This window comes from Branchiostoma floridae, chromosome 15 (assembly GCF_000003815.2).
Source record: "Branchiostoma floridae strain S238N-H82 chromosome 15, Bfl_VNyyK, whole genome shotgun sequence".
Taxonomy (NCBI): domain Eukaryota; kingdom Metazoa; phylum Chordata; class Leptocardii; order Amphioxiformes; family Branchiostomatidae; genus Branchiostoma; species Branchiostoma floridae.
The window spans coordinates 9,395,310-9,410,835 of record NC_049993.1 but is presented as its reverse complement, the minus strand read 5'-3'; the positions used below and the strand labels follow the sequence as shown (position 1 = coordinate 9,410,835).

The 15,526-nt window shown below is 40.8% G+C and overlaps 1 protein-coding gene across 1 annotated transcript; it reads right to left on the bottom strand.

Moving 5' to 3' along the window:
• Window positions 1–3,371: 3,371 nt before the first annotated feature.
• LOC118432298 lies at window positions 3,372–13,705 on the bottom strand. The gene is made up of 18 exons (XM_035843836.1): window positions 13,651–13,705; window positions 12,897–13,166; window positions 9,476–9,622; window positions 9,012–9,152; window positions 8,376–8,618; window positions 8,096–8,224; window positions 7,481–7,654; window positions 6,874–7,167; window positions 6,434–6,657; window positions 6,093–6,159; window positions 5,824–5,927; window positions 5,344–5,566; window positions 5,110–5,215; window positions 4,715–4,855; window positions 4,299–4,497; window positions 4,016–4,058; window positions 3,710–3,748; window positions 3,372–3,469 (listed from the first exon to the last, which is right to left on the bottom strand). Exons 1-18 carry the CDS (start codon window positions 13,703–13,705, stop codon window positions 3,381–3,383), a joined length of 2,688 nt encoding a protein of 895 aa, XP_035699729.1. The 3' UTR covers window positions 3,372–3,380.
• Window positions 13,706–15,526: the final 1,821 nt, after the last annotated feature.

Below are 15,526 nucleotides of genomic sequence, written 5' to 3'. Positions count from 1 at the left end.
TCAGAGAGAGAGATTATGAGAGAAAGAGAGAGAGAGAGAGACATTAACATACTCACACATACAGGCCCACATACGCACAGACACACACGTACACATAGTACACATATTACATACACAATCAGTTCTTGACGACCACTTTCATCATCTCACTTTAGCGTATCGCGTTAGCCCTGTCGGGGCAACCTTCCCAGTAGACTGTACGACCAAATTGGATTTGTGTGACCCTTGATTTCAAGATAAGAATATGATGCAAGACGTAAAAGTATGATTTAAAAGATAACAAAACACAAATATAAACACGACCATCCCTTTACTATGAAATTCGTGGAGCAATATGTCAAGTCTTTGGTCGTTCTAGTTGAAAGCTATAGTTGAAAGAGGAAGTTTATTAGTTATTGTGGCTAGGCAAATATAGTCTAACTAAACACTTAAATCGCAATAATATCTAGATTATCACCAGTCTTTTGTAATTCCGTGTTTGTATCTTATATGCGTAGCATGTCGATAGCAATACGACTAAGCAAGACTTAATAAAGATCATTACGTTTTATAATGAACTGCATGTACCATACCACAGGACTTTATATGAAATATAACGTCCTTGATCATGCAAAACAAGGCAAATTGTGATTAACACCACAAATGGAACATTCTGTTTGTCACTATTTTGTTATAGCTAACTTTTGATATGTAAAAACAGCAGCACTCACCTGCTGCACAGCCGATCAACATACAGAGTAGGAGCCCATACAAAACTTTCTCTGCCATATTTATGTAAATCACTTCCTCCTTCTCACTCTTCTGGGTGGTATTGTATCCCTACGCTGAACGATATAGACCTAACCTGGAATAAATAAGTGTCATAAGGAAGTTTTTAGTTACTACCAACGACAAAGGGTTTTGTATATGCAAATGGAGTAACAGTATGGTAATGCTTTTTCACCCATAGGCCTTTGGGAGGGGAATTTGTATAGTTTTTGTGACTAAGATCTGTCGTAAGTGTGTGAATGACTTCAGCTACGTATCACTACGCGAATGTGTGATTTCACGTGTCTTGGTCATAATCGTAGATAATCAAATGATAATGAAATGATTAATTAAGAATCAAAATGCTTCTGTTGGAGTCCTTTCCCAGATGTAGGCTAACATAACAAGCCATTGTGAAACTTGTTGCAATGATTTGATGCAATGTTCTGTCTGTTACCAAGGCTGAACAATGGTGACACCGATAGGTCAAGGATACAAAAGTGGCTTTGGTTCTCTCAATGTATGCTTACAGCCCATACTTGTCTTAATTTCAGCTACTTCTACAATATTACTGGGTGATTTTTTTTGTACAAAATTATATTAGGAATACAAATTTCTATCTTTTAATCCCATGGGTTAGGCTCCAAGTTAGACGTGACTTTTCGTATCATGATAAAAATCAAATACCAGGCAGCGAACAAACGAGAAGCTACTTACCCAATCACACGATGTAGTTCCTCTCCCAAAATTTACAAGAAAAGTAAAGAGTCGAAATCATGACCTAAGTACAGTGTTTACATCATTTTTTTGTTGATTACTTCTGTCACGTTAACCTCAAGGCCTTCTCTGTGACCCTGCCGAGGCGCACGAGGGTAAGCTTTACAGTTGAACCGGTTTTACAGAACACAACACTGCGGCTTTTGTTTACTGTATTCATAGGATGTAATTATGGAGGCCACACTCTCTCTGCGACCTAAAATTTGACTGATCTTTCAACGAATCATATCTAAAAAATGATTTAATTTACGCTTTGTGTGTTTTGTTGTATTTTCACTCTCACATCTATAGTTTCATAGTATGGAAGCGAAGGTTACACACATCCGTTTAAGTCGCAGTGAGAGCACAGCGAGATCGCCTTGATTTGATTGACACGTCTAATTGGACGTAAAAACCGGCCTCTAGGATTCAAATCGGTGCGTGTCGGGGTATTGTTTACTTGTACGAAATGTGTCAGGCCAGTTTAGTTTTTTAAAAGTTTTTTTGACGTTTCTGTTGAGTACAATATATTGTGATATCTAAGGTCACCTCATGTTAGTCCATGTGATAAATATATGTTACCAGAGACAGCTAGTACAGAGACAGAGCATGGAATATGAAGTGAAAAATTCTTTAATACACAACCACTCCTAGGTGCAATATGAAGATATATTATTTCTAAGTGTGGTAATCACTATATACAATTACGGTAAAAAGAAACGCTTCCAACGACTGATAAAGCTACTAATTATATTATCAAAAACATCAGTTTGAAACACAATTTAAACAAAGATAAATATAGAATACATTTTATTGACATAAAAACATATTTTGCAAATCACGATATTTGCCCTGCATTCCAAAGTTTCTATGTATCTATTTGAAGCAGATGATAGATTGATAGCATTGTGCCTATGAAATTCATTGTTCGACTCAGCAATTCAGACCATGCCTGTATTGCAAGTTCCTTCTAACAATAATATCCTGTAAATGCAGAAATGTTCGCGGTTGATAAATGTTCGCGGTTTTCGCGGTTACCACTTCACCGCGAATTTAATTCCACCGCGAACATTTTTATATTATGGTATTAGACTGCAGTCTACGGTGTTACCGCGAACTTAAATCGACCGCGAAAAGTCATTTTTCCCACTACCGCGAAATCAAATCCCTGCGAACTTTAATACATTTACAGTACCCTATAGCACTGCATTAAACTGATATAGTCAATGAAGAAAAGATTGAAGCGTCTTTCTTAATGCTCTATGCGTGTAACTATGTTTATTTACGACTGCTGGAAAATTCGCTTCTTCGCAAGTTTCTGATATTCATTGTTTCCTGTCTGAAGTGTCCGTGGGTCCAGAGTCTGATAGGCCCCCTCCTCACCACCCACATCAGGAGTGTTGTACTCTCCATCTTGGCTCCTCCCATAGGCTGGACCACGGCGTTTGGTGATGTCGTCATTGATGACGTCACAGTAAGTCCCGTCGTTGTTCGCGCGGTTTGTCACGGTGTCTGTGTAGTACGTGTCGTCAAACGCGTCGTTTTGAACGGTTGTGCTTTTGGCCTCACGATTTGATTTTAAGCTGGCGATTCTGAAAACGATACATAAAGATCAAAACAGCATTTGATGCATTTATGTGTCTAACTTTGCGTATTATTTTAACTCAATTCAACATAATTATCCCTTTTTATATATGTTAATGACAAGGTCAAGGGACGGTAGATTTTGATTACTTTTTGAAACCTAGAACGTTGTATCTTAACATTTCGTTAATTGTTTCCCAACTGCTTTGAGACTTTAAGTGAAGACAGAGACTTTTAGACGCACAATTCAGATGGTATTGAAGGGACGACGAAACAAGAATGACTCTTTCCACTCACTTTCGTTTCTGCACAACAATGACAGCTATTGCAGCAACAAGTGCCACCAGAAGAACGGCCGAAACTACACCCAGGCCGATAATTCCTTAAGAAACAAAAAGATGCGGTTAATGGTTTGAAAGCAGAAGTTCAATTCAATGACTCATTCAATGTTTTTATTTGTTATTCATTTGGCTCATTATACACAGTGTGCAGATATATGCTTTCGATTTCTAGCTATAGATTGAAAAAAAAACTTGATTTAACGATTACATCATTATATGTATCGTGATGGGTTACAGTCATTGTGCGGTTATGGAGACTTTACTAGAAACTGAATACAGACCTACTAGGAGCGCAGGAATCCCTTCTCTCTTCTCCGCGGCTTGAATTAAAAGAGACAAAAATAAAACAGAACATTGTAACGTAAGAAGCATGGAGAAATCACGAGCTAACATTTATTAAATGCTGAATAGGTGTGATCAAATGGATTTTGAATTGTTTGATATTTTTATCTTTGCTAAGGCATAATCTTTCACATTTAAAGAAACAATAACCTGCTTAAAATGTGAATATTGGAACGATAGTTGTATCCGTAAACTGTACTAAAACCCTGCTGACCATGTACGTGTATAAGACATGTGGTGCTTACCAGTTGATACTGGATCCATGTACTGACTGGCTGAAAAATACGGCTGAAACAAATGGTTCAAACAGAAGACAGAAGATGAAATAAGCAATGTAACGTTAACCTATTTCATGAGCTTTGAATATCTTAATGTTTTAGGAACATTCATAATATCATACAGACAGCATTAGATAATGGTGATTTTAGTAATTCTTACTCTAGTTCACATTACACTTTTTCAGATGAGATATGCCATACAGGTAGGAATGGATAGTCTGACAGAAAAATTGTTTGTCTCCATATATACCTGTTCTCCATCGTCCGGCCCATAAGCCCTGACAGACGCGGTGTAGGACGAGCCCGGCTCCAGTGGGGAGTTGGTGTACTCCAGGTTATACACGTCAGCAGATGTCAGAGCGCGTCTCTTCCGGCCGCCGTGCTGAGGGTTACAACTGGTCACTCTCCCATCTCCAACGGTCACTGTAGTAGACTCGCCTACTGCGTCCCTGTGGAACAGTGCAGCACGGAACATGATTGGGATGTATACGTTATTTCAGCGACAGTACAGTTTCCCTACTTATCATAACGCGTAACTTTTGTAAAGATCAAGATTCTTCTTCCAAATGGTACGAAACTCCCCGTAGATCGAAAATTACTAACACACGCAGTTAATGCATTACGCTCATTAAAAGAACAGTTGTGTACAACATGAATTAAACTAACGGTGTTAGAGCCATGGCAATGTAAGCGATGGCGTCATTTCCGGGGTTCTTTGCCTCCTGTAACGTCTTGTCGGGCTGCAGCATCTCCGGATCTGGTATGTTGTTTGTGCTGCTGCTCTTCACCACAACCACGTGGTAACATCTGCAAAATACGTTACAGATTTTGTGTCAATCCTGTCAATAGACATTGAAATATAGATAAATGAATACACTTTCATCTTCGATGTGCACTTCTGTAAACCTTGATATTTAACTTGTTATCTATTTGAATGATTCTTTAAGTGTAGCAGATTAGATGTCTTGTTGGACGACAACTATTATATTATTTGATTTGATACTTGGATCTAAATGAAGTAATAAAATTTGTAAACGCCACCCATGTGTGTGAGGGCTCACCCTATTGGTCCATTTCTCTCAGGTGCCGGTTTGACTTGGAGTGGGAAAGTTGTGGAGTCAACCTTCGTTCCGCCAGGCAGTTTCGGAGATTCCGGTTTAGAAGGCTCTGCAGATTAGAATGATATTAAGGTATGTAACGGCGGAAAAAATCAGGGTACTGCATTGTCATGTCAAACTTGCATTTGTGTTACTTTTTGCACTCCATTTAGAATACAAACCTAAGACAGAACTCACTTCCTTCTGGCACGGTACAGGTGACAGTCTGACTGAAGTTCCCCTCCCCTGTGTAGGTGAAACCTGTCACGGTTATGGTGTACACAGAGTTCGGCAGCAGGTCCAGAATCTCCGTTTTGGTCGACTTCAGCAGTCTGATACTTGTGGACTTTGTTGACTTCATGACGTATTCACCCCTCTGTCTTTCTCCATCGTCAATTCGATGATACCATTGGACGTGTACCTGTCAGTGATAAACATACAATCATTCTCAATATGAAGAAGACGAATAAGAAATACTTCACGCAGTTTAAAAAGTCTAGCCTAAGATATTGAGTAGAAATGCACCAACAAATACAGTAAATACAGCAGTAACGTTACAAGCAGATATCCCTCAATGTACTTTGATGTTGGGAGGGGAGTTTTTCTCCAGAAAGCGTATACTACTTTAATAACTTACTTCAGTGATTCTGGAATGACAAAGGTAGAATGTAATCTTACATTATATCCGATGATGTCTCCCCTGGGTACCGCAGGTGATGACCAGCTGATGTCACAGTGGGTACCCTCCTCCTGCCGGATTATGTTTGTGGGAGATGATGGGACTGTTGGGAGAAACACGGATCTTGTCAGATTGATGATTTTCTAGGTGTGCAGGCATAGACTGACTCACTTCAAAATGACTGAATTTCTCTTTTTAATCGTTTTATCTCCTTAATGAGCTATATGATTATGCGACAGGAAGAAGTAGGATATTTGACAAAACTCACATCCATCGCTTGTCCGTGCTGTTGCATTACCAGGAGGGCCTGTGTTCCTGCCGTTATTTGCACGGACCTAGATCGTAATCGAAAATGGCATAGGTAAACAAAGAAAACAACAACGCAGAATATGTCATCTATTTGTATTGTAAGGGCTAATCTCGAACCAGATCCACGGTGCGTAATGTATAGTATCAAACTGCCCGTTTGACTACCTTAGCCGGCTATACTCCCTGGCCCGTTTGACTCCCTTAGCCGGCTATACTCCCTGGCCAGCTTTGATACTATCTTATGGCACCGTAGGATCTGCTTGGAGATTATGTACGGGCATCTATTTTACATTAGCTTACCTCTACTGTGTAACTATTCGCAGCCTCCAGACCGCTGAAGCTGTGCTGTGTGTGATCTTGCCCCACGTCAATCCCGTTCTGGACGACATCGGAAACCGATGAAGTGTAGAGTTTGATGACGTAACCTCGCTTGGGACCGTAGAAGTTGTCCGGCTCGTCCCACGTCACGCGCAGCTCCGACCAGGACAGGTTCGCCAGTCTCACGTTTTGGGGCATTGTTGGAACTATAATGAACATTTGGTTATTCTAATTTAGCTAAGAAATAGATGTTAAATGTTTTCATTGGATAAAAATACATAACAGCCGATCAAAATGTGTATGGAGTTTAAGTTTTGTATTTGTACACATATCATATCATATATCATATCATATATCGTATCATATACAAGAAAGAACGTTATGTTATTCCAGAACTTTAACAACAGGAAGCAGATGTTTACCTCCCGGCATCGTCCTCTGCCTAACAACCTCACTTCTGTCACTTTGCAAGTCTCCGAAGGTGGCGACGATCCAGAAGTCGTTGTACGTGTAGGGTGTGAGGTCACCCACTGTCCAAGATAGACTTGAAACTTGTCCAAGCCCAATGGAGGTATTATCGTTGGTTCCATCTTGTTGCACAGAAAGAATGTATCCCTGTACCTGTTCTGCATAATTATCGAGGGACCATGTCAGCCGAATCTCTGTTGATGACAAGGCTGATGTCCGAACCGATGTTGGGGTGATATCCGCAGGCCCTGCAGAAAAGAGGTAAAAAAATTAAGATGATGATGACGTATTCGTCCAAAAATAGGTAACATCACATCTAAAAACACATCTCACATCAGTGAGAAAGACTGTATATATGCATAGAAGGAAGCGATCATGATCAGTTGCCCTCAGTGACCAAATCATAATCATGAGACACTCTTATTTTCCTGCTCTAACTTCACGTGGTGAATATGCATCCAGTACTACGTAGGAAGGAATTTAAGACATAGAAACTAATCTTTTATAAAGGGAAACAAACAAATTTTCTGCTATCTAATATAACCAAGTTATCGGTGTTACCAATGCATGTTGGGTCCGCTCCAGTCCATGTCCCGTCAGCCTGGCACGTCCGGCTGGAATCTCCTATCAGCTGGTATCCATGGTTACAGGTAAACTGGACCTCGTCCTGATAGGAGTTCCCGGTGCCATTCACCGCGCCGTTCTCTGGAGCTGTGAGTGTCGGACATTGTACTCCTTACAAGCAAAAGAGAATATCAAAAATGTTATTGAACACATCTATGGAGAATAGCACATGCAGGTATGTGAGGGCAAAGTTCACGGCTAAATATCAGAACTAAATTCTGCACAAATAAGTCTTCTTTGTGTTACCTGGAAGCTGTATGTTGGAACACACAACTGACATATACATTAAGTGTCACACAATGTCACAAATCAGCACTGTTAGTGTTACACCAGTTAAGATATGTAAGTTCACATACAGTCACACCATGTTTGGGTGGACCTCCTGGATTGACCTCGTGTTGCGAAAACTGCTGGTTCACGGGCAAATCAGGACCCAAACTGGCTGTATTACGTCCTCCGGTTTTACGACGATTCACGTGATTCAATATCGCACGATAATAATGGTTGTTGTCATTTAGCAAACAATTCTACACTGGCAACAGGTAAACCTACCATTACAGGTGAGACCGTCTTGATGAAGAGTAAACCCATCATTACAGGAACAGGAGAAACCTCCCACATTGTCGGTGCACAGCTGGTCACATGGTCCCCTGCCTTCTCTCGGAACGCACTCATCTACATCTGCGGTATAAAAAGAACATAACTATAGAGTATGATAACCTGATAGGTGAGCAGGCTTCCCACCATCTACACAGCACGTTCATTACGTTCTAAAAGTTACATCATCGCGCGCTTGTGACGTCTTCCTCCAGATTAAAAAAAGACGTCTCACCTGGACAAGCTCCTTGTAGGATGCTGACGTCATCTATAGCAATGTCACCATGTGCGTTTCCTCCCTTGACCCCTTCAAAGATGACCTGGTAACTTCCGGTGACTGGAATGCTCACAGCGACGCTGAACCACTGGTTACCTTGGTTTCCAGATCTGCTCCAGATCTCAGTCGTCGTACCTCCAGCGTTCACAGATACTCTCAGTGTACCTACACAGCCACTAGAAGGGCATCCACCTTGACTTTCTAGTAAAAAAGAGATAACAGCTTTGTTGGTATATTTGTTGTTGTTGTTGTTGTCTCTATTATCCGCTTGTTTCGTCGGAAGAGTTGCCAGCCAGAACCAGAGCTGAGGACGCATGTGTTGTACAAGGTCTACGTAAAGATAGATACAAAGTTGACAGAAATACTAGCTATGTCACACCCAGTCTGGTGTAAGAAAATCGTCAAGAGTTAATTATTGGCAACACTTCTTAGAACATGTCTTTGTTACTCATAAAGAAATACATTTAGGACTTCATAGAAGAGCGAATACTTTTCAATTGGTTGTGATTCCATCGAAACAGATGAAAAGTACAACGATGAACATTTTGACAATGGAAACACCAATGCAGTAGGCATTCACAGTAATTCTATTACCTGGGAATACTCCATACATGTACGTCCAGAACAGAAGACACTGACTCCCGCTAAACAAGAGATAGGTTGGAGATATGAGACGGGCGATATCTCCCTCTCTTCGCCCCGTGTTCTGTGATGATTCGATGTACATGTAATGTCCTGGAGTAGAGAAAAATGTGGCTAGACCTATTCAATGCTCTTTCAAAGCAGAAATAAAGTACAAATGATAACGTTAACACGCCCAATTGTAAATAAATCTACATAACACAATCCTCTTGTAACTCCGTCAGTAGGTTTACGACACCTGTAATATGCACGGGATGATTTATTGTACAGATCGTCCAGTTGAAAATTCAATACCAGCGCTATATATTTAATGTGACGAATTATGAGTACATAGGTTTTCCCATAAGATGAAACTGGTCGAACACTCAAAAACACCATCAAGAACAACAACTAAGATGTTAAAACTCCGCACACACCTGAGCCAGTGGTGTGATCACCTGTTGGACCGGTGCCGCCCGTAGGAGTACGACCGGAGTTACGTGTCCAGTCAAAGTCGTCTGTTGTGTCCTGCGTGTACTGACACAGGTCGGTGTCGAAATCACATGTACAGGGGTGGGGACTGTCTGCAAGAAACACATTGAACACGTGTTTGGAACAATGTAGATATATGCGGTGTGCAATGTGCTACGGTGTTGTATCTCCATGTCAGTACAGGGCGACATGTTAGGAAGCATCTGTCTGCACATACACTCCAACGCACTGGGCGGTTCACAACACGTATCTACTAAATTTATTACATCCACGACGATGCCCACTCTTGACACTTGAAACATCCAAACAATTTTTTTTTTTTTATTCTGTTTTCTTTAGCCAGGGTAGCCCAGCTCAGTGCATCGCACTGCTTTACAGTGGGGCCCTGGATAACACATAATACATGACACTTCAGCACCATACATAACATACAAATAATATATACAAAGACCGTTTTCCATAATCATACTTCAGTCCGGTCATGAGGTCAGAGGTCAGCCCAGTTTCATCATAAGCTTGAATGTTGCAATGTTGGGAGCCGTTTTTAAAGTCATTGGAAGATGATTCCACTGACAAACGCCCCTGTAGCTAAACTTACATCTTCCACATTCCAAGTGAATTTGTGGGAGCTGTACTGATTGGCTTAAACTATGGCGAGTAGGGTAACTGTGAGTCTCTGATACCATATGGAATACATTGAGATAATCTGGCAGTAGGTGGTTAACAGACTTGTAAACTGTATGCAACAGGTGTTCATTTCTCCTAGTTTCCAGAGTTTTCCAGTGTAGACTAGAAAGTTCATCACTACCGATGTGAGACACATATGAAAGACCAAGTACAATTCTAGCAGCCCGGTTGTGCAGCTTTTGTAGCTTATCTGAAAGGCATTTTCCACAGTTACCCCACACAACATCGCAGTAGTCCAATTTGGGAAGGACCATACAATTGAATAACATCTCAAGGGTACGTTTTGGCAAAACTGGCTTAAGACGCCGTAACACACCTAGTCTGGCCGATACACCCTTGCACAATTTATCTATATGATCTTGCCACGTTAGGCACGAGTCAAACCAGACACCGAGATATTTAAAGCTGGAAACAACCTCCAAACATGTGCCAGAAAGAGTTACTGTCAGTTTATCAGTACCTAGACGCAGCTTGTTCCTAGTGCCAAATAACATAGCCTTACACTTCTTCACATTTAAAGTCAGTTTGTTTGAGTGTAGCCATACGTCTATGTTACGGAGGTCTTCATTCAGTGCTTCGTTTAGGTCACTGATTGAATTCACCGCGTAGAACAGTGCGGTGTCGTCTGCATATAGACATACCTTCCCATGTTGCAATATGTCGGGCATGTCATTAATGTATAGGATGAACAACAAAGGCCCTAGTACGGAACCTTGGGGAACCCCAACAGAAATTCCCATGAAATCACTTGCCACCCCATTTACAACAGTGGTTTGCTTTCTATCATCTAAATAGGACCGGAACCATGCCATTTCAGTATCTTGGAAACCACTCATTCTTAACTTGTCGAGAAGAATAGTGTGACATACAGTGTCGAAAGCTTTCTTTAAATCAAGAAAGACGGCACCGGTAAAAAGTCCCTTCTCCATGTTGTCGAGAATAGTGTCAGTGACATGGATCAATGTTGTTGTAGTAGAATGAGCTGGTCTGAAACCTGACTGAAATTTGTTAAGTATGTTATGTCCATTCAGAAAGGTGTATATCTGGGCATGGACAGCTTTTTCGAATGTCTTCATGAATGATGGGAGTACAGAAATGGGTCGGTAGTCACAGCAGTCATCTTTGTCACCACCTTTAAACAATGGAGTCACTTTAGCCCTTTTCCATTCCCTGGGTACTTCGCCAGTAGAGAGAGACAGATTGTAGATGTAGGTTAAGGGACCAGCAATAGCAGGTGCAGCATGTCGAATGAGTCGACTGCTAACCCCATCAAGCCCAGTGCTTTTCCCTAGGGGAAGACCTATCAGTTGTTTGTAAGTAAACTCTGTAGATATGTTTGTGAACTTGAAGGAGAACCTTGGCGGTCCAAAGATTGGTGTATAGACACTAGTGAAAGCTGCGGCCAGTTTAGCACCTATAGATGTAAAGTAGGCATTAAATCTATTTGCAGTGTTTTCTTCATTCTGTTTAGAGACATTTTCGGTGGTAGTGTGTCTGGTTTGGCCGGGCAAGATGGTTTTTAGTGTCGTCCAGAGACTTTTACTGTCTTTACCTTTGGCTTTGATTTCATTGTGGTAATATTGCTTCTTCAGATATTGTGCCATGTTATTACATTTATTCCTTAGTCTCTTGGCTGTCTCCCAAACATGAGGGAGTTTTGTTTTCTTCGCCTTACTGAAATGAAAATCTCTATCACGAGCCAAGGCTAAGTATTCTTGAGTCATCCAGGGCGGCTCATGACCCCGGATTCGAACAGTTATCCAAGGAGCATACTTGTCACATATATTAGTCAATATTGTTTGAAAACAACACAGTGCATCATTAACATTGCTACATTTTTCTACTTCGGCCCATGGAGCACCATACAGCTCTTCCTGAAATGCAGCTTCGTTGAATTGTCTGTAGGACCTGACTCTCGCCGTTCTTGGAATTCCCCGGGGTTGCTTGGCCTTCCGCACTGCATAGGTAAAGCTGTGATCGCTAAGACCGGTGGACTCCACACCACATTCAATTACCTTCTCGGGAGCTGTAGCTATAATGAGGTCTATACAGGTAGAAGAGTTTTCCGTAACACGGGTTGGCTCATCTATGAGTTGTTTTGCTTGGAAGGTATTACAGATGGTGTCTATTTTCTTACAGGAACTCTTTGTGAGAATATCACAGTTAAGATCTCCAAGCAGGTACAGTTCGTCAGATGTTTCGGTGGCCTTAGTCATAGCTGTTTCAAGAATGGCTACATCCAGGGCAGTGCTTATTCATACAAATTAATGGGGACCAAAGTAGGAAATAAACACATATAATCAGTGCATGACGTGATATATATGCTAACGTTGTATGAACGTGAAGTAAATAGAATAATATTTGTATGTTTCTTGGTGGTTCGAAGCAAATGTTTTTTTCTTTATTTGTTTCTCCTGTTTTGTTTGTGATGATTTTATCTTTAAGAGATATAGTTAAGCAAAATTTCTTTCATTTTGTTGCAACGTACGGACATTCTTATGTTCCCTATACATTGCTATGGTTACGGCGTAGATGTTACTCTTTGTCCTTAAAAAAGCCCAAATCTGCCCTATCTAAAAACGCATGATATCCAAAATAGCTTCATTTCTAGGACCTCTGTGTGATGCCCATGACTCAGATATTAATGTTTAGTTCAAGACTTGAAAAAGATTTTAGTACCTCTTCTGTGGTAGTAGTCAAATCTCGATGGTGGGTCACTATCAGCTAAAACTGCTCCAGGCGTGTCCTTGGTTGATCTGCTCAGGATGCAGCGACCGATTTGGTGGTCATACTCAAACGACAGACACGATCCAGACGGAACAGTAGAGGTTCCCACTAAACACCGTCTGGCGCACTCCTCTGCGTTAATGTTACTGATCACTTCATCGTTGAAACCGGGTATCCCTTTTTCATCGTAAAAGTCAAACCAGGACAGCGACGTGCTTGCTTCTGAAACACACATTCAGATAGTCTTTGAGTACGAATCAGATTGATACCAGGTTCATATCAATGAAAACATAACAACAGATATAACTTGATAGCATGCCCTTTCACAATTGCAACCTGCCCTTTACAATATGCGGGAAGACTTGTTCATACATGTAAAGCTACAACATGGTTGGATGTGAGTCTGTCAAACAAACGTAAATAAGAAGGCAAATGTGTCACCACCACACAAAAACAACAAATGACAGGATGACGGAGAACTTACAAATTATATGTTACGTTGTTGTTGGAACTATGGTGCACTTCGCGTTTGTATATGAATTCATCTATGTGTACTTCCTCAAATACACATAATATAACCTTTCAATGTATTAGGTACCTGGGTGCATACAGTATAAGAGTGGCTTCTGTCACATATCATGCATTATTCTACTTGGACTTATATGTAGATGAACGCACATCTCAATTCTATATTGTATGAACATACCTGCAAAACCGGCAAACAGACAAACCAAGAGCAAGAAAAGGACGGTCACCGCCATCTTTTTTTAAGAAGGCTACTTCCTCCTGATCACGTTTTACAGCTTACAGTATCCATACGCAGAGAAAAGTAGCGCCCTGCCTCAGGGGGACACAAAAAGGTTTGGATGTGGGATGGTGTGATATTAAAGCTCGAATCTTCTTGTTAATTTTATCCCGTAGATCTGCCTTTAGAAATGAAATAATACGCAGTTCAATTACTTTTAGGTTGTTTCAAAATGTATTCGCACTTTTCGTGTTTTAAAACATTCTATCCTTTGCGATTCACCGTGTAATTACCAATACTTTATGGCATTACTCTTCACAATTTTTACCTTGAATTGATGCGTGTATACACGTTTATCTTCTGATTGAAAGGTAGTATCATATGATACAGTCTTTAAGGTGACCGTATCCCTACGCTTTTGGTAGACACCGACAGGTTTAACGTTCTGTAAACTTTTAAGGTTTCTGCCCTGCGGCTCAGTCAAAGAGCAGCTAGAGCCAAAGTTCATGGCAATCTATCTGGTGCCGTGCAGACATCTATATTAACCGTCAAACTTTCTTGAGCGTACCATCACCCTAGCGTAGTACTCAAAATCTAAAAATAATTGAATGAACGTATGATATCACACTTCAAAACAACGATTATCGCCGCCATATTAAACATTGAGTAAGAGTCTGACCTTACAGACGTGTACGGCACAGTTAACAATGGGACTGGTTGGACAAGCAACAAACTACGCCGTTGGTTTGTTTTGATCTGAGAGTTGATGTCAGTAGGGAGGGGGGCATCGGCACAAACAGCCATGGCCTCACATTTTGATGGTGTTTTAGAGTATTTTAGGGAATTCTGTTTCCCATCAGAAAGTGTCAAACGAAGTCAATGTAGGAATATTGTACTGAAAATGTTGTCTCAGATCCTTGTCAGCATTTGACTATGTCACAGCCAGCTTGGAAATCGCACGGCATCAAAATCGTAATACAACCGACGACGCAATGTGACCACGCCGTAATAGAATGATTCAGGAAGTAACCATTCGTGAAGTTTAACGTTCATCGTAATTTCCTCGAGCTCAGGAAGACACATTCGTGAAGTTTATACGAGGAATCGCGATAACGTCACGGTGACGCAGTGGTGGCAAAATGCAGGTTGTTCGATTTACATATTAACCAGTTATTTGATCTGGTAATTTTAGATACAAATTTTAATCCAATCTACTGACGTCCTGGTAGGCACCAGCAGTCGAATACTCCGGATGTAAACAACAACAGCGACCGCTCGTATAGCCTACTGCAGCTCTTTCATGCCTTCTAGCGGAAGTATGCTGAACTTCAACAGCTTGAACAAGCCTGGCAAAATGTTATTTTATCGCGACGATTGTCTCTAAATAGTGGTGAACATAACAAACTTGACTGGAAGTTTCTGTCATGAAGATTTTTTCTACCACTGGTTCCGAGGTCTAGTCATAAAGATTGAACTTATTTAAGCACTACAAATGGATTCTAGGTCGGATGATACCCCCTTATCACTACGTATCTCTACACTCGCCATTAATTTGTTCTGTCACGTTAACCTCAAGGCCTTCTCTATGACCCTGCCGAGGTGCATGAGGGTAAGCTTGACAGTTGAACCGGTTTTACAGAACACAACATTGCGAACTTTTGTTAAGTGTATTAAAAAGGGTGTAATTATGGAGGCCTTGAACAAAGACAGATAATTACATTGTTGTTCAGATAGTTGCAAACATATCGTTTGGTGCTATTGTACTTTTGAAGTACAAACCTGCCATGTTTTTTTAAATTATTTATTATATTTTCACTAATAAATATAACAGTCACAA